The sequence below is a fragment of the Haliaeetus albicilla genome, chromosome 14 (assembly GCF_947461875.1).
Source record: "Haliaeetus albicilla chromosome 14, bHalAlb1.1, whole genome shotgun sequence".
NCBI lineage: Eukaryota > Metazoa > Chordata > Aves > Accipitriformes > Accipitridae > Haliaeetus > Haliaeetus albicilla.
The window spans coordinates 7,394,151-7,417,149 of NC_091496.1; the positions used below are offsets into that span (position 1 = coordinate 7,394,151).

A 22,999-nucleotide genomic window follows, 5' to 3' on the forward strand; every position below is an offset into this window, starting at 1 on the left:
TAGGAAAAAATGAGTCACTGTGTGTGACTTGTATGTGTGACTTGGCTGCATAAAATATTAGAAATCTATATCACAGTAGTTTGTAAGTCAGTTGGTTAGAAAACATTCTCTTGAATGCCATGAAACAACCCACTTTTTCATACTGATTTCTTCTTAGCTGAGTGAACAAAACCAAGGAATTGACAAAGATAAATCTGCTGTCATTGTCCTTTGAAATACTTTTATAAACTTTTATTTTCAAAGTATTTTCATTCCCATTTTTGCTTCATCGTGACATGCAAAAAGTCAATGGGCTGTGGTAAAACCTAGAATAATGGAAAAATAACCCACATGCCATTGCGATATTGCTCTTTAGCCCTACTGTTCCTACAGTTAGACATGCAGTTATTTTACATGAAGGATTTGCTGTCTTTTAACATTAATTACTGCTTATGACATTAATATTCTGCTTGTTACTGTCTGAAGTATTGGCAGTGTTAACCTCCATGCTCTGGAGCAGGACAGTGCCGCAGTGACATATTTAAAAAACATAAATTCCATCTGCAGTGGTTATTAGGGGTTTAAAACTATGGAAAGATTCCAGTCTTCCGGCCCATTAGTGCCTATATCACCTTTAGAAATCATTTAGAGATATATTTTTAACATATTTAGCTATCTGAAGATACCCGGGAGGATGTTTGAAAGTGCTTTGCTGCTTAGTTACTGTAGGAAGTTACTTGCATCATAAGGCACCTAATAATCTTTAGAAGTCTGGTCCTTGGCTACTAAGTGGGTGTTTTTAAAAAATTATACTTCCACGCCATGGGAAAAGAGGGAACTGCAATTTAGAGTACTCTTTACTGGGCAAGTGGCTGCAAGTGTAGACCTGGCTTCTGGTTTAATCTCCTCTGTTACCTTCCCAAAGGCACTCTGGGGACATTTGTGAATCCAGGTTTCTCTCTCCTAAAAATAGAAACCTATACATAGGGTCCCTGTGCTCCACAGTAATACAAGTAGCAGGAATAAATGAACTGCAACACTATTTAATTTTTAATTAGGCCCCCTTTATCATATCCTTTGTAAAACTGGGGAGATTAACTTTCTCAAACTTATTCTCACCTGGTTAAAAACCAATTAGCTGTTATACACAGGCCAAATGTATCCTTATTAGTAAGAATTCCTGCTAATTATATTGTTCTGGTTAAGTGACTTTTCTGCCACTTGGTGTGTCAAGTTCAGGTCTACTTTGGACTCTACAGAGATGCTGCCAAGCTTTGAATCCAGCCAAGTGAGAACCCCAGCAGTCTTGCCTGATTAAAGATTTCGAGATTAGACCCAGCTGAATTATGCCACAATTAGTTCTGCCCATTGCTGGGAGTTTTCTTTCTCTCCCAGCCCTTTGCTTCTTTCCTGAAGACCACGTGCGAAGCAAGCCCAATAGCAGTGGAAGTATTTTTGTCTCCAGTATCTGGGAAGATTGAAAATAAAACAAGCTTGAACATCAATAGCCTTCAGTTAAGCTTTAAAATGGCAGGTTCAGTTACGGAGGACTGAAGCTGTATTTTCCTCTGTCATTACTAGCCGTGCAGAGGAGTGGCTCCAGGACATTCAGTAGTCTCACTCCTTTCGCACAGGTGTCAGGAGAAGGGAATCTGCCTTTGAATTTGGCTTTCTCTACGCTGCGATTGAGGACAGTAACTCATAATGAACACGGAGAGGTGCGGCTGTCCTCCGAGATCAATCCCCCGCTGTGCAGAGCTTTCCCACTTACTCTCTTATGGTATAGGGTGTATATGACTCACCCGAGGGCTATTGGCACTTCCCACAGGCAACTGGGGGAGCAGTCTTCTGTGTAGGAGTGTCCTAATACAGTCATGATGAAACGTGGAAACCTGCCTAGCCTCTTACTTATCCTTCTGTCTTTCTCAATAAATAAAATAAATTGGCTGGATGGGAAGGAGGGGGTTTTCTGGCAGGTTGCTGCTGCTGAGTTTGTCATGCGGCTCGTCCCTGCAGACCAAGTGTTTGAGTCAGGCTGCCGCCGAGGTGACAGCTAAGGATTGCCCAGGAGCCCCGAGGGAGCTGTGCTCCAGCATCCTCATCTGCGGGGCTTCACTGGTCCCTGGGCACGTGGCCCTGGGGCCAGCCAGGTGGGCTGCAGGCAGGCACAGCTGGTGCACAGTGGTCCTAATGCCACAAACACATCGAGACTTGATCAAGACTCAAAACCACGCATGCTAGGAGAAGCGAAGTGATTATTATCGTACCCCCTGCGCCCATAGGATCGATCTCTCCCACCGCTTTTGGTGAGCATTTGCTGTTCCTCGCTGTAGGAGACAACTGCAGCTGGGAAAATCTGACGCTGTTGGCCTCTAACATGGCACCGAGGAAGTGTAGTGGGCTTTAATTATCACGTGCACACTCAAGCTGATGGGACTAAATCAAGGCTTGTGATTTTCTATGCTGCCCAGCAACAATATGCGGTAGCCCAATCTGCAGAGCTGAGTATGTGAAGGACTCATCAACTTCATTGGGGGGCAAAAAGTTTATGCTCAGGATGGCATTTGTGTTTAGTTGCCCATTTGCTTTTCCACTTCTCTTGCGGAGAAAATGCAGTTTTGAGGCATAAACCTCTTTGTAGATGACTGTAGAGCATAGCCCTGCTTCATGCTGTGAGCCAAAGTGTCCTTTTGGTTACATTGCTGTTCTCTGAGTACGTAAACGATCCCCATCTTTGTACTGTCACTTGTCCTTATCATGGGCAGCATGGGTCCACCTCATCCATAGCTAGGGTAACCCAATAGCTAAAGATCCTGTACAAGCCACAGCTGGGAGTCCCAGCTTGGTCACATCTCCTGGGCGATAGCTATGTTTATTTCCCATATGGTGGAATGAAATAGTTTTGTTACATCTTTCAGTCCTGTGCTTGTCCAAACAGCCAGTTATCCGTGTTTTTGTGTAACTTAGCTATACAGGTGTGTGGGTGGTATAACATTCACCCTTCATTAGTATGCATTCAAACCAATGTAGGAGATAATGGTAGACAACAACATCCCTGTGTCTGTGTCAAATGGGTATTTCACGGATGGCAGAGCTTTCTTTTCAGAAGTGTGGTATCTGCTGCCAGGTTTCAGATATAACTGAATGTATGTGTACATACTGCACTCATCTGAGAACTAGGAGGCTACAAAAAGAGCATTATACCAGTTATTAATCTCTTCATTCACGGTAAACTAATAAGAGCTGCTCATTTTGTGGGGCAAGGTACAGGGATAGTGTAGCAGCCAGATCACCCTTCCAAGAGTGTTGGTATTGCTCTTTAGGGAAATGTTTTTCAAGGGTTTTGCAAATAGAGCCTCCTTTTTTGTTCATCTGTCATTGCATGAAACCCCTTTAGAGCAACCCACCTCAGGTGCTCACCACCTTTAACTGCACGTAGCTCCTCACGTCTCCCAGGCAAGGGAGTGGGAATCAGCTATAATTACTGGCTGCACATGTAAATCCACACTCCTCCACACTGGAAAAACAGGGCTGCTGCCAACAACTAAAAGATGGTTCACTGTTTTTGGCTGAGATAAATCCTTGCAGCCACTACTTTTATCTTTTTCACCTTTAATGATTAATTAATCATTAATATTTGTTTTGATGTGTTTCAAATTAAACAGTCTGGAGGTTTTTGCTCAAGCTTTGCAAGGCTTTTTGAACGCTGCCAGTTGGGATCCACTACTTGGAAACTGGTTCTGATGGCTTGGTCTGCTTCTTGTGGAAATCAGGGATACTCCTGAAATCAGGGATGGCACTGACAGGGGGATATTCCTGTTGCCTTGAGGGCTGCAGGTCCTACTGTAGGAATCCAAGCATTTCAGAAGGCTATTTGGTCCTAGTCTTCCTGCTGGAGCTGTGAGTTATTGTAATAGAAGACCCAGAACTTGAATTCCTTTTTTTTTAAAGGATACTGAGCAGCCTTGACATGAAAATGCTTGAGACAAGCGGACACAAGCTCAGCACCTAACTCCTGGTGTGCAGTCTAGGGATCCCTCATTTTTATTCTCAAAGTGCCTATATTAATTCGTTACATTTGTGGGGGATTATAAAGTTCCACCGGTGCCTAGCAAAAACCCATGCATCTGTGCTGGAGATCTTCAGCCATTGTCTGAGCTCTGTTGTGACCTGGTTACAAGGCAGAACAGAGCATAACCTCAGCCTGTGTCCTGGGGAAGCAACGAGGCTGTGGGCTCACTTTTATGGACCCAGCAGTACGCCCGGAACAACAGCTGGAGTTAGCTATTTTTTCAGTAATGGTGAGGATGCTGCATCCAGCATCCCTTTTGCCCCATGCCTGATGGCTAGAAAGTACCTCCAGGAGGAAAATACATGTGCTCTGGGCCTGAGGAGGTTCATACATCTCTCTACCCTTCCCAGGAGGGAACCAAGCTATTTTTTAAGATGAGCAAACGGTCCCCTCTTCTTCAAGCTGCATTGCTGTGCAGAGTGGTGCAGGAAGGCATGCAACCACACAGACTGCTAATGTCTCTGGCAGTGAAGGGGCCAGACCAGTTTCTGCTCATAGGATCTGGAGAAATTAGAAATGAAGAGAAGGATTATACTGCTAGGGAGTATAACACAAGGTAGGGCGTGGATCAGAAATTGCGAGGTGTACGTGGGTAGGTTTTGTCACAATCAGTTAGTGTTACAGCTGCTTAACTACGCAGCTCAGGTTTCCAGCTGCGAAATGTCTCCAACTTGACATTATCACCGTGAAATCTCATGAGAATATTTTATGAACGTGGTATGTAAGGCTGGCATTTGCAATAGAAGACATGCAGTGCTGGGCAAGAAAGGCCATTGAAATTGTTGGAACGATATCTGGGTCTTCCCCCTTGAGTAACCGGAGATCACAGAGGTGATGGGTAGGATCTGAAAGATGAAATGGAGAGAAGTCAAGTTGTATAAGCATGAGACAAGGTCTCCTGACACCTCCCCATCCTTTCTCCTCCGTGTGGTGGGTTATACACCCACGTAAGCCCCAGAGGAGGCAGCTGCATTGATAGCAGAATCACTCAGCAATGTGCTAGGACAGCAGCAGAGGACAAATCCCATCCTGGCTCATTTCTTTGCCTAGAGAAAATTACATGCCAAATTGAAGTGTTAAGTCCTGAAATAACTAAACTGGCAAAAAAATGTTAATTTTAAAATCGTCACCATCTTCTAAGGCTAATAGAAGCGGGTCTTTTGGTGGGCATCTGTCTCTCTCCCGAATTTTGGCTGCCCCTGCTTCCTTTGAATGCCTGCTCTGAGCCACTTGCTACCAGCACTGGGGCTTTTTATCACAGTCTCCTCTTCAGTCACAGCTGAGGGAAGGTGTATGAAATGATTCATTCCTCCACATTTGCCTCTGTGTCCCATCTTCTAGGACATCCAGGGTCTTTCTCTTCTAGCCGGTTTTTCAAAGCAGGCAGGACTGTATGACGATGTTTCCTACCCGCTCCAATTAACCTGACAGGAGTATAGAGATCTTAAAGATATTAGTAAAGACGCTAATTTCCTTCATGTGTTGTGAGCAGTCTGTGGTTTGGAGACCACATGTGACCCCAAAGTTCAACTCCTTGGCCTTCCAGCCACAGAGATTTAGCTAATCTGGCCAGGCAATCAACATATGGGCACTGAACCATCTGGCTTTGAGCTGGAATTAGCTCTCCCTTACCCAGTCGTTAGATCTGGCCAGGCAATCAACATATGGGCACTGAACCATCTGGCTTTGAGCTGGAATTAGCTCTCCCTTGCCCAGTCGTTAGATCAAGCAAGGTGTGATGGGCAACGTGGGTGGGAACAAAAGGTATCGCGGTGGTAGGAGGTCGGGGGTCAAAAACACCGTCTGGCCATGAGACATAGCACCGTTTCTATCTTTCTGCTCATAAATACGCGTTCTCTTTCATTTTTAATGCAAGGGAATATTCAATACTGAATCCAGTAAACCTCCTCCAGCTCTTTGCAATAAGCAAATTATGGATATAACTTCAAAAAAACCCCAGCAATCTAAATGCAGTAAGAGAGAAAAAGCAGATGTTTTGGCTTTGTAATCTCTATAGATCCACCTTTGCTGAGAACAACTGACATCTGCCTGGTTTTGTCCACATCTCTGCTCAGTGTCTAGTTGAGGTTTCGCTAACTTTCACATTATTTGCATGTGTGTTTGTGAGTGAGAGAGAGCGAGACTGCTGATCTGAGGTGGTGGAGACCAAAGCTCTTTCTGCAGCCACAGAAGCTGTCACCACTGCAGTACCACGTAACTTGTTGGCTGCGGCGCGGAGGAACGGTGCATGGGATATGAAGTAGTAGAAATTAATCTCAGTGCCATTGAACTTTCCACCTTTCTTCTAAAGCTGTCTCCAAAGATGTCCATTTCAGGGGAGGGTGGTTGACGTGGTGACATGAATCTGGTAGTCTTTTATTTACCATGGGCTGCCGAACCCTCAGATGATACTAATCCAAGGGTACTATCCCCATGTTGGCACGGGCATTTTTAAATGTATGATCTTCCAACCTGGAACTTGACTATTGTGTGCAAAAGAAAATAAAATCAACCAATCTCCTTTTTTCCTCTCTGCAAACTTTACTGCAAGCAGCCCCAACCTATGCAGTTCCTGCTTGCTTCTTGTGAACTGCCTGGGGCCACCTCTCATGGCTGCTCGGAGTCATCGTACAGTGCTGTAGTAGACTATTTGCTGACTATGCAATGGTGGTATAAAAGACATTCCTGTTGAGTGGCCTGAAATCATCAAGGAGACAAAAGGTTTCAGTCTGAGACATAAAATCCCACAAAATAGTTTGTGCCCTGTTTGAGGGGGAAAGGTCTGCTATAAAGTCACCTTTTACAAAATACAAGATATCAGAGAGTTGATGGATGAGAAAGAATGGATAAATACCAACCGTGCAAAAAAAAAAAGCTTACATTTCTTCTTTTCACACCAGAAAGTCCATGTGGGAGGGAAACCTGGACGATGGGAAAAGTGTCATGCTGAACTCTGCTCACGCAAATTATCAGTGAAGCTATATGGGGAACATCCATCTGTAAAATACCTGTCCTGGAGGATGTTTGGGGGCTACGGGATAAGAAAGGGAGGGGGTAGAGTTAGAGATGTGGTACCTCACATCATTCATGTCTGGTTGATTTTCAAAGGTCCAAATTATAAGAGGCCTTGCATCAAGGTAAGGCACTGCAAGTCCCATGGACAGCATCAGTATTTGAAAGTTTTTCCAGACCAGGAGCCATGGGCAGAGCTCTGCTGCAGTCAGCCAGGCATTTCCAGGACAGCCATGGGTTTCTTTCCCTCTACCAACCCTTGCCACCTTGTTTACCCTGTTCACCTCTTAGCAGACTTGTCATCTTTTCTCCCTGGGAGCAGGCTGCTTTGTTCCCATGAGTTCTCACATCATTATGGAGCCATCCTGAAGATTTTTTGGTAGTTTTCTTTCATGTGGAAAGCAATCTGATACGGTCACTCTGTGTGAATATGTGTGAGACTATTCTAATATCTGTTGAAATTATTGACTTGTTTCAACTGCATAAGACAGCTGAGCAGAGGTAAGTTTCTAGTGTCCTCCAGACCAGAAGCTGTGATTTAAACAATTCCCTTGGCCAACTAGTAAATTCATCAAGCCCAGTAACCCCCATGCTGCTGGCAAAACCTCTGCAGGGTATATGTTGAAATAATGGAACATTTATTCACAAAGACATTTGGTTACTCAAAGCTACAAATCCTTAAAGGCTCGGGCTTTGTTAGTTCTGGCTTTCACAAAATTATTTATGCTTTCTTGTGGCATTTAACCATGACATGTGCTGTTCATGAAGGTGCAGCATTAAATGTCATGTCTTGCAAATTTAACACTCTGACTCAGAAAGAGTTGTTACGGAGGGAACCTGCCCTACTTAAATGGCTCTCATGTTTGCCCAAGGTTTTTGTACAGTGTTCTTCTAACGGATCTGCGTTTTCAGTGTTAGATATGATAGATGTTAATATAAGTGATTCAATCATAGTTTACAGCATGCCTTTGCAGCTGGGGTATTTCACATGCTCTCCTGGCAGCTCGGCAGCTAAAGCAACAGCAAAATCTGATTCCTCTGCTTTTATCTGTGCAGAGTGCTACCCCTCTAATTAATGATCCGTGGCAATATGTAATGAGTTTACTTTCCGCTCTTTGGCCTCTGGGATGGTCAGAAGCTGGCAGAGATGTACAGGAAGCTCAGTCATTAAAGGATTTAGTTTCCCTTATTGTACATCAACTTCTGTATTTTAATCCTTTGCTTCTTAAAAGCAATCTCCAGCCAAAGCCCATGGAATATATTGGTGGCAGTTTGTTTTTTGGTTTTGGTTGGGGTTTTTTTGGGGGGGGGGGGTGAATGTTGAAGTGAGTTTTGCCCATTAGGGCTAGTTTTGGACCTATGGGGCTTGTGCCCTTCTGGTGACAGCAAGTAGGACTTGGCGGCCCTGTGCCGGCCAGTGGCGTGCGTGGATTTTAGCATCGCTGGAGTGCCATGCCATGTACTCATCACTACTCCGACGCTGCAGCACACCCAGTTTGGCCTGATGGACACTGTCGTGCAGGGCCAAATGCCACTCCTGGTCAAGTCAGGTCTTGTTTCGGGGATGGGTTTGAGCTCCTTCAGAGGCAGATGTTTCTGTGTTTCAGCAGCACTGAATGCTGTAGCAGTCAGGGAAAAATGACAATTCCCCTATCAACGCTCTTGTGCAACAACTCCACAGCAAGCAAAGGGGAGCAGCCTGTGCTTGGGGCTCTGCAGCAGATCAAACGCTCTCCCGTCAGCCCTTGTTTGCACAGCTGCTGCGCTCGGAAAAGTCACCCAAAGCCGTCGGTTGCCCAGTTCAGTTTGCTGCTCTAAGTCTTGGCTAGCGATTTGCTCATATGTTAAAATATTGCACAGGTGCGACGTTGCCTCCGTTCATTTGTGTTGTTGACACCTTTGTAACAGCACATGGGCAGAATCACAGACCTGAAAGGCTGGAGGGGAAACTTGATAATTTGCATGGTTGCATTGAGCCTTGTAGCTCGTGTCTGCCTGTGGCACGGCATTCAAGCCAGTACTGCTCTGAAAATGGTGAATCCATCCTTTCTTTTCTGAGTTTCTTACCAGGATTAGTTACTCTTCATGGTCTTCCGTATGCTTAAACTTGCCTGTTTCTCACTTCTAGATTTATTTTCCTCTTTGTCCCCTGGATTGCAGCACCTCATGGGCCTTGTAGGGTGAAGAGTCCTGATTGAATTGGTTAAAGCATTAGCCTCCCTTTATTTGTATTTTTATTTCTAGACATCTTCTTTCTATCAAATGGCCTCAGAATATTCCTGAAAATGAACAAAGCAACAGCGGCCGGAGGTGGCACCTGCCTGTCGTGTCACAGATGGGGGGATTTGCAGGGACACATCAGGGTGTTGGAGATGCGAGCAGTACCTGAGGTTTGCCAGGAAGGAGGGAGAGCATTAGGGAAAACAGCAAGCGTGATGAAGGAGAGGTTAAAAGGGTGGTAAGGCAGATTTCCTCAGCTGGGTCTTCCCTTGTTCATAACAATTTCTGTAATCTGATCTAATATGCTTTAACCAAGCCCATGTTTTGATGTTCGCTTTGGGGGCTTTTTTTCTTTATTCGGAAACAATTAATGGGAACTGCTGTCACCCCAGTCCATGTCCCGTCTGCTATAGCCAGAATGTTGCGCCATCACGTACTGCAACAATATTGATGCGTTGCTTTGCGCTGAGTTAATCCAGGGCAGTGTGGGAACCACAGTTTGGGAAGGGGGGAGGCCGGAGAGGGAGGACAGAGGGAAGAAAAAGGCTGTGGAGAAGTGGGGTTAAGATCCTCTCACCGAGATGGGAAGGAGAAGGGATTGGAATAATATGGCCCATTGGTTAAGATAATACTCTGGGGTTGGGGGATCTGGTTTCTTGGCCCCCTCTGCTGCCTCCTCTCATGTGATTACAGAAGCACTTCTAACTTTTCTGCACGCTGCTTCCCCTTTTGCAAAATGAGAGCAGCACCTTTTAAAAAAATAAATCCTGGCAGGTCTTGAGGAGATCAGATGGTCCGGTGAGTATTTCTGCTAAGCGAGATCGCCGGTGGGGCTGCGTGGAGGCTTTTGGAGGCTTAGCAGAATGAATCCTCTGAACCTTTGAGATTCACTTGGCGCTTCTAGAGGGGGATAAAAGAGGAGTTAATTAAGTCATTCCCAAATCCCTCCTGATCCATGACCATCAAGTAGCTGCCGTTGCACAGTGCTTTCCTCAACTCTCCATGTACCCGAGCATCCGTGCATGCCAAAAGTGTCTGGCTGTTACCAGCACGTCTGGCACCGCTGACCTGCTCGCAGGGGAGTGGGACAAACTTGTCCCAATCCCCGTTGGCCCTTCTGGTATCGACAAAATGCTGTGACGATACCGTAACTGATTTCCCGATTAGTAAGGAACAGTATTCAGCCCTGAAGGGTTAATTATTGTGTATCAGGGCTATAGGCGATTGCTCGCCCATGCTTTATAGTAAGGAGCGTGCTAATTTCTAATTTCTGCAGAGGAGCGGGTGGCTGCTGCTGGCTGCAGTGACCTCTGCTGGGAAGCCCACGGCTGCTCTGGTCCAGCTTCAGCAACACAACCTGCAACTTGATCTAAACCGCAGGTTTCTCTCCAAGTGATTTCCATCGATTTTTTTTTTTTTTTTTTTAAATTTTGAATTCCATTTTCCTTTAAATAGCTTGTCATTTGGGAGTCCATCTGAGTAGAGAAATGCTGTGCGGGACAAGCTGCTTCATTTGCAGGTGTGCGATGTGCACTTTACCAGGAATATTATGCACTGCGTAACTGCATGATTAAGGCTGCACTGGTCTTGCAGAGGCTGAGAGAAAGTGGAAAAAAGTGCCTCCTTCCCATCTAAGCAAGCCCCTCAAGTGCAGCAGCCGCCAGCGGTTGGGGTGGCTGGTGTGCACAGGCGTCACTTCCCAAAGGGACGACATCTTCCGAATACCCTCATCCCTATGGAAGTGGCTCCCTTTGTACTTTGCGGATGATTCAGCTTCTGCCGCCGCCTTCCAGATTACACTTTATTTTTGCTGTCTCCCTGAATCCCACGTGCTCACGTCCTGCATCTGATTTCAAAGAGGGGCAGATTGGCCCGATGCAGAGGACCCCACAGTAGTACGACTAAACCCTTTCTGCCCCCTTCACTTTAGAACTGAGCAAGTTCATCTGCCTGCAGAGAGCCCAGCGGCACGGTGCCCATTTGCTTTGCAAATCAGAAAGGGGAGAGGGTCTTGCAGCAACCCTCAGCGTGCAGCGTTGCATGTCTGATGAGCTCTTTGCTGGCTTCTGCCTCCCTGGCTGCTCATCTTCGTGGGTAACCCACCCGTTTTAGCCACGTGTGTGACAGTTAGATGTTGCTGGCAGCTGTCTCAGAGAGGGTTAGGTTGGTTTGGAGAACCTCTGAGGTTCTTAAAAATAGAAATGCAAAGCATTAATATGTGCATGGTAAAAAACGTACTGCAGACTAAATTGGAGGCTTTAAACAGATAACACTATGGTGGATTATTTGTTTTAAAACTGCCTTGACCACGAAGGTAGGAGGTACACAAATGATCATGTGAATGTGCATGTGCATAAAGGAAAATGGAAAATACATATAATAATTTTCATTAAAAGTGACTAATTGCTTGAACTGTCATTTGTAGTGTACCTTCAGCTCAATTAAACAAGGCAAAACCACCCTTGTCCTAACTGTAACCCTTAAGGGACCAAGCACTAGACTTGCACAACAAAATAAATGCTTCCAAACATGTGCTGTGCAAAGCCAAGGGGCTGGTGTATTGGTTTCCTGTTGTGAATATTAAGTACTTGATTTGTGATGCAGTCTACCTGGAAATTTTGCTAAAATATCATGGGATTTTCCAGATACTTACGTAGAGCGAGGAGCCTACTCATGTATTTGTTGCTCTGACATGCTGCAGTGCATTATATTTGAGTTTGTTAAATTTCCTGTGTGTGAAGGTCCTTATATGAATGCAGCTTTTGATGATTGATTATGGGCGTAAATTCAGGTCAATCATAATCTTTCCAGTGAATTCAAAAGAAACTGGATTAGTCTGCGTTCTTACAGGAAAGATCCTGCCGGGTGCAGGGGACCTTCTGCTCTCAGCACCTCCACACAGACGTTAGGGCACTTGGGACCACTGAGGATGAGGTTCTGACACGTGATTAAGCATCTTAATTAAGCTACTTGAACCTTGAAACATGTAGAGAGTTTTGCATTTGATGACAAAGCACTTTTACTTTCTTTCTGAATGTGTCCATCTGTTTTAAGAGTGGTCTCTGCTTATCATTTCCCAGCTTTCTCTTGCTCTTAAAATGATTGTCTGCAATTGGTGTAATTAATATTCTGCCCCTGGAGTTGTACTGGTAGTCTCTTCAGGGTTTGCACAGGTTAAATGTATCCTTTGGAAATTATTTGTAAGCATTTAAGGAGCAAACCCAGAGGGGCATTGCTCTAGTAGTTAATTAGATGTACGCTTGTAGAGATGATTTTTCTCTTTAAAGCTAGCATTTTTGACAAGAGGCTTAGTGGGCATGATCATTGGGAATGGTGAGGATGTAGAAAACCCATGAAGACGCTTGGAGCCGTTGCACAGAAAGCGCACGGTGCTTAATAACGCTGCGGGGAAATTTGGGCGTCCAGACCAGGTGTAACATCGAAGCAGGGCGAATTTGGTGGGAAGGAGCATGGGGCTGTCGTACGGCTGCTGCCTACCTGTGCTAGCTTCTGTGCGGGGGCTAATCCTTGCCTTCTCCCTGCCAGCCCACAGCCTGCCTCCATCGCTCCCTCGCACCCTGCTTTGCTGCTGTCCCGAGACTTCAACCTCCAACCAACCATCTTCATTCATCTGACACGGGAACTGTAAACCTCTAATGCCCCACATACCTAACCCTTAAACATTTTGGCTTCAGAGAGGATTGAAGGAATTTTCTGTGAGTCATAACAGTATCCTGGGCTGTGAAGCACTCCTGACTGTTTACTTTGGTCAAAATTGTATTTTATGATGTTGAATAAAGCACTGACAAGTAGTGTCTAACTAAAAATAGCTTTATGTTTTGCAGCCACTTAAAAAAAATAAAAATCACTATTTCATCTTATTTTATCTTGTGGTTTTTCAGGATCAAGCATGAAAATATAGTTGCCCTGGAAGACATCTATGAGAGTCCAAACCATTTATATCTGGTCATGCAATTGTAAGTACTGAACTAATGAAGTCTTTGTGTCAAAATTGCCAGCTCTTCTTGTTCTGGTTTTGTTCTTTAACACAAAAGATTGGATACTTGAGAGGTGTTTGTCTTGTGTGCTACAGTCTGCAAAATCCCCAGCAGGTGGTTAAAAATGATTCTTCAGGTGTGGTGGGCTGGGTTGTTGTGAAATCGGGAACTAAGGTGTTTTGTGAATAGTCTCACCCAAATCAAACCAGAGTGAAGAGATGTTAAAGGGATCAGAACTGGCTCCGTACATATGGAGTTGCCACTGTTTAGTTCTCTGTGACTCAACAGATACCTGCTCTGTACTGAGCAAGAGGTGACCCGAGATGCCACCACGTGCATGGATACACGGGTGCTGGATTTGCAAGAAAGCATCATCCTTGTCTCAGCGGAAGCGGTAGCTCATACTGTTGTTCCTTGACACGTCTCTCTCACCAGAGCCCCTCTTCTTCCCCTTTTCCCCCCTCAGAGCCTGAGAAGATCAGGATCCCATCAGGTACATGGTACACTGTGACCTGGTCGCATCCACCTGGCAAGGAGGAGGGAAGTGACAGGCAGATGCTCATACTGCTCCCCCCCCCCCTTTCTGAAATCAATTAAAAAACATGATTTGAAGGTAAAATTTCCTCTTACCAGCTCTAGTCTCTCTCTTCTCAATTATGAGGTCACCTCAAACAAGAACACAGCAGACAGACAGGGCGGAGGGATAAATCACAGCTGGGAAGAGCCAGATGTGCCATAGAGAAACCTGGAGCATCTGATAGGGGCAGCTCTGGGGTGAAATACCCCATGGGAAACCCTTGGGGACTATGCCGGTCTCTTGTCTGTTGGTAACATCCAGGCATGGAGATGTCGTTAGAAGCTGTTCTGATGGCGGTGTGGGAAGAATAGTGCCCTGTACATTTTTAATCTGTTTTTGTAGCCCTACATTTCAGCGCAGAGTGCTGCAAGAGGACTTGCACAGGAACACTAATGTCGTACCAATTCCAACAAACCAGCTGGGTTGTGGGAAGTACTAATTTTGTGATCAGTTCATTTACAAATCCTTATTTTTGTTTAATCTCTTTAGAAAAAAATTAATCAATATTACTTCTTCTTATTGTTAGCTTGTTTAATGTAGCGTAACCCTCACTTTTCTAAATTTCTTACATCCAGATCACTGAGTTATCTGAAATGTAGATCTGTAAGCATAGGTGACTGAATATATATTAGTATAAATTTCTACTCGCTCACAATTCAACACTTGCTAGGAATTATCCTTTCTGTTACCGCTGTATTTGTAAACCCAGCCAACTAATTTTCCAGGGGCCAAGCATTTAGCTATTCCAGAGGGACACAGCATCACTGATGCCCACCGGAGTGGGATGCCCGGCTGAAGTCAGCAGCCGGGAATCCATCCGCAGTGTTCGGGGTGGCAGCTCTGAGCACTCCCCAGCCCCGAGGAAGAGCTGTGCCTTGTGTTACGAGGTAGACCGAGACACCCTGCGTACAAAGGCATTGAACTGAATCTGCAAGGCAGTGGGATTGATGCTTTTTATCATTCCTCTTAAGAAAAAGCAGGAAAAAAATCCTCCAAAACTACAGGGTTGTTTTATTTGAATATGGGCACACACTTGAATGCAATCAAGTGACAGCACTGTAACAAACACCCACTCACACAGAGAGCCCGTGTGACAAACCTCGTGTGTGTGCATGCTCTTAATCTGCCTCAGCTATGGGGTACAGCACGTTAGCTTAAGCTTATTTTATTAAAGTCATTTGATGTTGTGCCAAGCTGTTGCTCTTAGCGCTCCTTGCTGCTGTGAATCAGACAAGGCCATGTTGTCCTCTGCTCTGCACAGAGTATTTCCAGGGAATAACCTTTCTGTGCTTTCTTGGAAAAGAGTTGTGTTATCCCAAGGTGGAGAGGACAAGATGGTCAGGTACTCCCCCTCATTGCTGCCGATGTTGCATTAAGGATGGTGCAACCTTCGCGCTGCCTCTGAATTTCCATCAATAATTGGGATTGGGATCAATTGGCACCAACAGTTGGGCAGCAACTCTGCAAAGTCCAGAAGACTCAAAATCAATTCCGCATGCCTCCTCTCCTGGTTTCCGTCTGGGAGAAGGCATGTACAGATAATCTCTTGTTTCCAAGGTAACTCCAACTTGTTGATACAATAGCTGTGAACCATTGCACGGCATGAGGTATCTATTTGTTTACATCTCTGCCCTATTTATTATTAGATTCCTTGTGGGTTTTTTAGCTTCTCATTTTTCTGTTTTTCTCCCAAACAAGGCAACAGTTGCCTACACTTAAAACTGGGATTTGATGTGAAGTGGAAGGGGTTCTGATCAAGCAGCTTTCAGGAAGCAGCATTTAGATTAAAAAAAAGGGGGGGGAGGGTAAAATTAGGGCCACTCCAAGATCAGTATCATAGGCACAACAAATCTCAAATCCATATGCCCTTCTCTCTGGCTCATTGCTTGCTAAGTGGGCACTAACTAATGTTTCCCAAGGGAGAGTTTTTTGTTGCCTGGATGGCATTTTCATTACCAGCCTTTAAAGCACTTCTTGCAATGTTGAGGAAAATCCACATTATAGCCCCTGAGCACCTCGCAGCACCTCTGTGGCAGAAGGCTTTTGGAGGTAGACCGAGCTTCTCTGTTTATGTTTGCTCTCTGGTACATCTACTTTTATTTGAAAGCCATGCTTGTTAGCAGGCCAGCTTGAAAGATAAATATTGCACCTCATTTATTCTGTCAAAGATATGGGCAAGCACAGGTGTCAATGTCTGTGCTGGAGTTGGCAGGGAGGGAGGTGAAGAGGTGGCTGTCCGTGTCTACTTGACACTTAATTTATTCCTGCCGGTCCCTCTGGGAGCTCTTCCCAGGGTTACATAGCTGTTGGTGAATCTGTCCTGTGTGTTCCCTGGCACATTCATGGGGAAATCTAATCTCTGGCTTTGGTTTCACCACCTTGTTTTCACATACATTGTATACAAGCCATCGTAAAACTGTTCAAACTGGCACAGTCCTCTTAGTGCAAGGCAGACCAGAAGTCCAGCTTGGAGATCCCCAGATTTGACAACTCGGAATTTCACCTGCTGTTTCAAAGAATTAACCTGTTCCGTAGAAATGGCTGGGCCATTTTTTCTTTATTTATTTTCCCCAAATACAGGATATTCAAACTCAGCGACTCTAAGTTTGGCAACGTTATGGACAACTCCGTGCTGTCTTTTGCTCCAAGCAGTATTGCTCAGCTTTGGTATGAGGCGGAATTACCGGTGCAGCTGCAAAGCAGAATACAGATGTAGGATAATCACTGACTCTCCTATGATGATTCTGCTAAAATTCTGCAGGCACTCTAGAAAAGTATTGTAGAGCATTTAGATTTTGTCATATTTCCATTAGGATGATGTGCTTTCAAACCAAGAAAACACCTGCCCCTTTCCAAACTTGGATTTCCTATAGTACTGTTAGGACCTACACAGGCAACGAAGACAAACACCAAAATACTCTGAAAGTTTCATTCCTTCTGGATGCTGGGTGAAATTTCCCCAGAGGATATTGTAGAAGACAGGGGCAAATAAAGTGCTTTCGGAAATAGTTTTTTTGAATTATGTCTCTGTATGACAGTAAGCGTTGTTAATGAGCATTTACAGGATTTTTGGTTGCTATTGGTGCCACTTGGTAAGAATTACCCTACTGTATCTTCTAAGCTATCTGCCTTGCTTCACTTTATCAGTATAAGGAAATATCCTGATAACCTATTGTGGTTAGCATTGTCAGATACTAATATTTCATTGGCATAATTGGCCTCTTTGAGTATTGGTGATTCATTATCTGCATGCTGGAAAATCATACATAAATATGGATTTACATGAACACATCTTTTCCATCTGAGTGTTACGGGATCTTCTGCAAACGCTGTTTCTGAACGTGCTACCTGGGCAGGTTGGAGCAGAATTCCAAAGCTCAACTCTAATTTCATCCGTATTGTTCGCCTGCATCCAAGTTTGGTTTCCCGCAGATTTGTGTACACCCTGCGCTAGTCAAAGCCACAGGAGCTGGAGCTGTTGCCTCTCCAAAAGGGTATGGGGCCACGTTAAAAACAGATGAAGACGTTAATTTCCTTGTTCTTCTTTATTCATCCGTATTTGCTTAAAATATGTAGGAACTTAATATTTTTGCTATCTATCTCTACTCTTCTGTCAAAGTTGGTTGAAGTTCACCCAGTGGGGAAGAAGTTTCTAAGGGCTGGCAAACTGGGATGGAGAGACATTGCCTCACCACCTTTGGAAAACAGGCTAAAAATAGGTCTAAAAGGCACCTCCAGAACTGACGGAATTAATCTGCCTGTCCCAGGGCAGTATATGCTGCCTGTACTGGCCGATCAGCCTTAGCAGATATTTTTCTAACCTGTTGTTAAAAATCACCAGTTGCATGCTCCCCAGGGAATCAACACCATTGCTTAACGTCCTTATGGGTCCAGAGCATTTCCTAATAACTGAGTCTTCCAGGCTGCAGTTTTAACCTGCTATGCTGGAAGTCTTATTTCTGTAATTCCTCCTGAAGGTAACGAGACTGTTCAAATGGGGAAAGGTTACAGGAGCAGGCCCTGGAAAGCTACGTAAATAATGATTGAACTTGAACACCCACCTCTGAGTTTCTCTGGACTTTTTTTCACAACGAAGAATAGTGCCAAATCCAGAGGAATTCCTATTAATACCAGGATCTAGTTAAAGAAAGTGAAAACCCTACTGCCAGTCTGGTATAGCTTTCCACCTCTTTGGGGGGGCTGTTCTCCTGAAGCGTGGGTCTGATCCTCTTGGTAGGAGGGCTGCTTTACCCGGCTCCTGTCAGCTTGTGCTTCTGATTCTCCAAGGAAACCAGAGTATCTCCCCTGCATGAGGTCCTTTGAGGCTTTGATGTCTCTGCTGAGAACAAGCTTTTAGGGTGAGCAGCCCGGTTCAGCCAACCCTGAAATGCTTCCTTCTACCTTTGCAAAAAAACCCAGCCCAAACTGTGCCTAAACCCCTGACCTTGGGGTTTTTCCAGCTTGGCATCTTAACTCTGCTGAATTATTCAGATGATTTCTATCACAGAAAAGCCAAGATGACGAGGGCTCTTTCCTGCCAGGTGCAAGTCGCGCACCGAGGAGAACCCTGCCCAGAAGTTTGCAGGCTGAGGGTCCCAGTGTCCCATTCCTGCCGTTTATCAGCTCTCCCCCACCGCACGGAAGCTCCTCACAACCCTCTAATGGCTTGGGATGCAGCTCAAACAGGCAGGTACCTACCTGCAGTGAAATCTGCAGAAGTTTTTATTACGACTGAAACTACGCTGCTTGTGATTTAGCCTTTCACCTGTATGTTTTGCAAATAAGTAAGCGGAGCGCTAAGCCGTGATTAAGTGCTGAATTCCCTTTGTTTCCCGAAAGCCCAATGCCTGAGCGCACTCCGAGAGCAGCTGAGCATGGACAGGGTGTGCAAGTGACATTTCAATGAAAATATTCAGCCTCTGAGAAAAACAACAGACAATGGAGGAAAGTGCCGTGTTTGCCAGGTTCCTGAAGGAGTCTAGCAAGGATGCACTGTGTTACAAAACAGCGATACACACGCCAAACCTCTATCGCATCAGGATGCTAATTAAAGCAAAACATGGATCTGGCGCACCGCATTCTTTAGGTGAGGTTTATTCCCATACTCGGGTTTTTTGTGCTTGTAAAGCATTATGCAAAAGAGAGAAGGAAGCATCTCTGCATTCACAATGGGATTTATATGAATGATAAAAGCAAGCTGGATTCTTTAGCAGCAGCAAATACTTGTGTCCAAGCATCTGAGAGAAGCCCCTCAGCATCACCTTTTTCTGCGGATGGTATGTTTATTAACATTATTAGTAAGAACAGTAATAGTAACAGAATAAACACCACCAGTAATGAAGAACCCTGGAGTTGATGACCGTGGGCCAGAGAATTCCGTTTGTTTCGTGGTACAGGATGGGAGATCAGCTGTACACCCACAGACTCTGCTCTTCGTTATTTCCAATACTCCTGGCTTGGATGAGGTGTCTCAAAAGGGCCAGCCCAAGTTAGTGTCTGGCACCCATTGAAAATACACTGGGTCTATGTCAAAAGCCTTGGATCCCATGCTTCCTCCACCTCCTCGCACTGCACAGGAATAAGATGTGTGGTAGCTGGATGGATCTCATGGGGTTAATTGGCTAGGACACTTAATGGATGGGCCAAGGAAAGACCTGTTCCTAATTCCTGGTCAAGCAAATATACATGAATTTTGTATTAATCAGTTGCTGGATAAATTGTTCACTTGGTTTTATTTTGGTTTGGGGGTTTTTTTGAGCAAATGCTACTTAAGAACTATGACAGTGGGAAGGCTGGTGCACATCTGGGCATGCCAGGAAGGAGCCTGCGAGGTGCCAAGGGAGCTTTGCTTGGACTTTGGCGCAGCTGAGCAGGGACTTAGGGGCTCTAGTTAGGCAAGACTTCATTTCCTCACAGCTTGTGGAGTGAAAAATCAGTGCTTTGGGCAAAGCAACCTTGAGTCTGCAGTGGAACAAGAAATGGCACTAACTACACCCTGTGGTTGAAAACAGTCTTTTGCTGTTCTTCTGTGGACAAGAGTTTTTCGAACTGGGGGGAGGGTGCTATAGCAGGCACAGCTCTCCAGGGATGGATCCAGCTGGTGAACGTGGAAAGTGAAGTGGGACAGCAGCAACAAGGTTGAGCATGTGTGACACGACTGGGAGCGTCAGACCATGATCGTGGGAGAAGTGCTCAGGAAAATGAATCCTGGGCCCATCACAGCCCCCAGTGTGGACATATTGCAGACGTGGGCCCAAACTGCAGAGCTGGGATGTTAAAATTTTAAAATTGCTCTTATTATTTGGGCACGTGCAATACAGGTTTTGGTTCCAGCCTGTTTCTAGTGCTTAATGCAGTCAGAGCATGGCCTACCAGTATAGCTCAAAAAAAAAGATTTTAAAAAATCATGCTTTATCAAAGTCTTTGAAGGCATATTGACTGAACAACACAGGCCACCCTGTTAAAAAAGGCTGAAGGAGTTAATCTCACTGTACCTCAGTATTTTCCCACTAGAGCTTTGCAAGCTGTTGACCACAAAATAAACTGACCCCTGGCATCACGCCCCTGGGAACTGGGTAGCAGCTATTAATCCAGCATCAATTTCACATCTTTTTCTTTGGGGAAAAAGATTACCTTACCTTACCTTACATTATTACATCAGTTGGGTTACGCTGGTGAGTGTTTGATACAAAGGAGTACCTCCTCTTTTCCAGTGGCTGAGAGGTTATAAGCAGACTAGGAGAGGTTAATGTCGGGGTGGAGATCACAGCATGGGCAGATTTGTTGGTAACAGATTAATAGACCATGGATTGATCACCAAGATGATTTTTAGACACCTGTAATTGTGTGGATTGTGTATGATCCTGAAAGTCTGAACGGGCTCATTGGATGGTTCTAGCTGCCCTCAGCACTTTGGGTTTTCTTCTTTTTTCTGGCTATGGCAGGACTTTTGGTAGCTCCTACTCCCCGTGTCCTCTCCAAACACAGCACCATCTCCTGAGAACAGCACTGAACAGCAGCCCTGTTGCTTCCTTGTGCTGTTTTATGTGTAAGGGCTTCAGCTGTGGCTAGGAGCAGGCTTTTTAGAGTCCATGGGCATCAGTCCAGCCTTCCTACAGCAACACAGGAATGGCAAGGATCTTCTTCATCTTGGGGACCATAAAAGACTTTCTCGTGATGATTTCCAAAACCACTTATAGGCAGTCACCTTCAGCAGGTGTAGATGACTGTCAACATCCTTGCCCCAAAGCCTGCATTCGTTATCAGTAGCTTACTCTTGAAGTGTCCCAGTATGGACTCATTAGCAAGGCAACACTGAGGGGGGGTTTCAATCAAAGTGCAATGCTACATCTGATGGAGAGTGATATTTTTTTTTCCCTGTAGCCTTGGGAATATAGAGATAATGGAGAAACATTTCCACATTTTCATTGAAGAGACAGCATTACCATGTTGTTTGCTTTTACAGAAATGTGAACAGTTGAGATGAGAATAGATTTTTTTTCTTTAAGATATCTATTGTTGCGAAGCTGCTGTTGTCAATAAGGAAAACGAGGTTTGGCCAAAATTCCAAATAAAACTTGTTCTAAGATATTATTCTTTAAAGTTACAGAAAGATTTGAAGGTCTCATAAATGAGGCAAGCATATCTGATTATTTTCCTATTCTGGTGAGTACAGTAAACAAGTACTTTCTGAAGGTTATTTGATGCAATGGCCGTTCCCCAGCCAGGGCTGGTACCAAATCCTTAGGGTAAGAGTACGTGCCTTGATTGTTTTTTTACAGCAATAAATTTTGGCAGCCTCTACTTGAGTTTCTTCCTTGAGCCCACCAGCAGTTCCCTTGCTAATTCCCCAATTAGGGCTCCCTGTTGCAGCTGGGTACAAGGGCATATATGCCTGTATTATATAGCTTGGTCTGGTGTAGGCAATTTGTGGGGCAGCAATGTTTATCTGCCAGTAATCCTGTATAATATCACTGCTTCCCTGAGAGCAGCAGTGAGTCCTTTCTTTCCGAACAACAGGCAGGTGGCTATTTACAGCCCTAGCAATTTTCTCTCCATTTTGTTGGCTTTGGATAACCATCTCCTTCCTTTCATGCCTTGCCCAGAAGTTTCATTGCTGGTTACTTGATGTTCGTGTAGTCACTGAATGAGTCTTTTACATTTAGTTCTGCATCTCTCAGTATCTGGTAATTTACGCTGTGGTGCACTGAAATCAATTAAATAGCTGGTGTTTAATTCAGGAGGAAGGGGCTTTGCAGCAAGGCAGATAATAAATGTTAAATCCATATATGCCACAGTATGAGAATTCATTATGATACGGTAGGATCCCTCTCAGGCATGATGTGGAGGCATTCTGATTAAATGGTTACACTCATTTAAACAGAAAAGGACTTTCATAACAACTTGGAAAGCTTCGAAGTGAAATAACACAGCATTGAAGCAAGATGCAAAATGAACATTGATGTTCACAAGTCCGTTCTTTTAGATGGTGAAACCATTAGTAAAAGCTGGTTTTCCCTCTTGAGTTTTCTTCTGGAGGAAAGTTGTACAGACTGTGGTGAAGGGGACAGTAACAGGCTCACAAGTGTTACATGTCAGCGTGTACCAGAAGACAGTTAATGAATTTGTGGCAAAAAAATAGGCTCAATTTCCCAAGTATGCTCGTATCTCAGCTCCAACCTCTGTTCTAGGTACTGCAGTCAGGTAGATTACTCTGGTCAAGAGTCTGTAAGCGACTCCAGAGTCAGTGTTGGGCTAACTTGCAGTTATATTTGTATTGTATTATCCGGATGCTCTGTGTACAACTTCTAGAAGAACCCATTAAGCAAGGTGTTGATGAAGCATTATTGTCCCATTCACATTCATGCTGAAAGAAAAGATCTCTTGCTTTGCATTTTGTCTGGTACTTGCCCCCAAAACTCTACATAGGGCATATTTTTAAAGCCAGGGAGATTCATATAGTTTTCTATGGCTGAGCTGGGGGTCAGGGCCCTAAACAGGATTGTGTAAAACCTAGAATTTTTAATGGAAATAGAGGTTGCTGTTTGAAATCCTGTTTTGACTTCCTTTTGTAGTGCTGTGGTTACCTCTTCTTACAGAAACTATTTTCAGAGGACTGCAGAAGTTCTTGCCATAGTTTTC

At 44.6% G+C, this 22,999-nt stretch overlaps 1 protein-coding gene across 1 annotated transcript in view; it reads left to right on the forward strand.

Annotated features, from left to right (window-relative positions):
- Positions 1-22,999, forward strand: part of CAMK1D (calcium/calmodulin dependent protein kinase ID) — a 231,281-nt gene that overhangs the window by 126,596 nt on the left and 81,686 nt on the right. Inside the window, exon 3 of the mRNA XM_069801611.1 lies at positions 13,186-13,260. Within this exon, the coding sequence (XP_069657712.1) occupies positions 13,186-13,260 (75 nt within the window). The remainder of the gene's footprint in view (positions 1-13,185; positions 13,261-22,999) is intronic.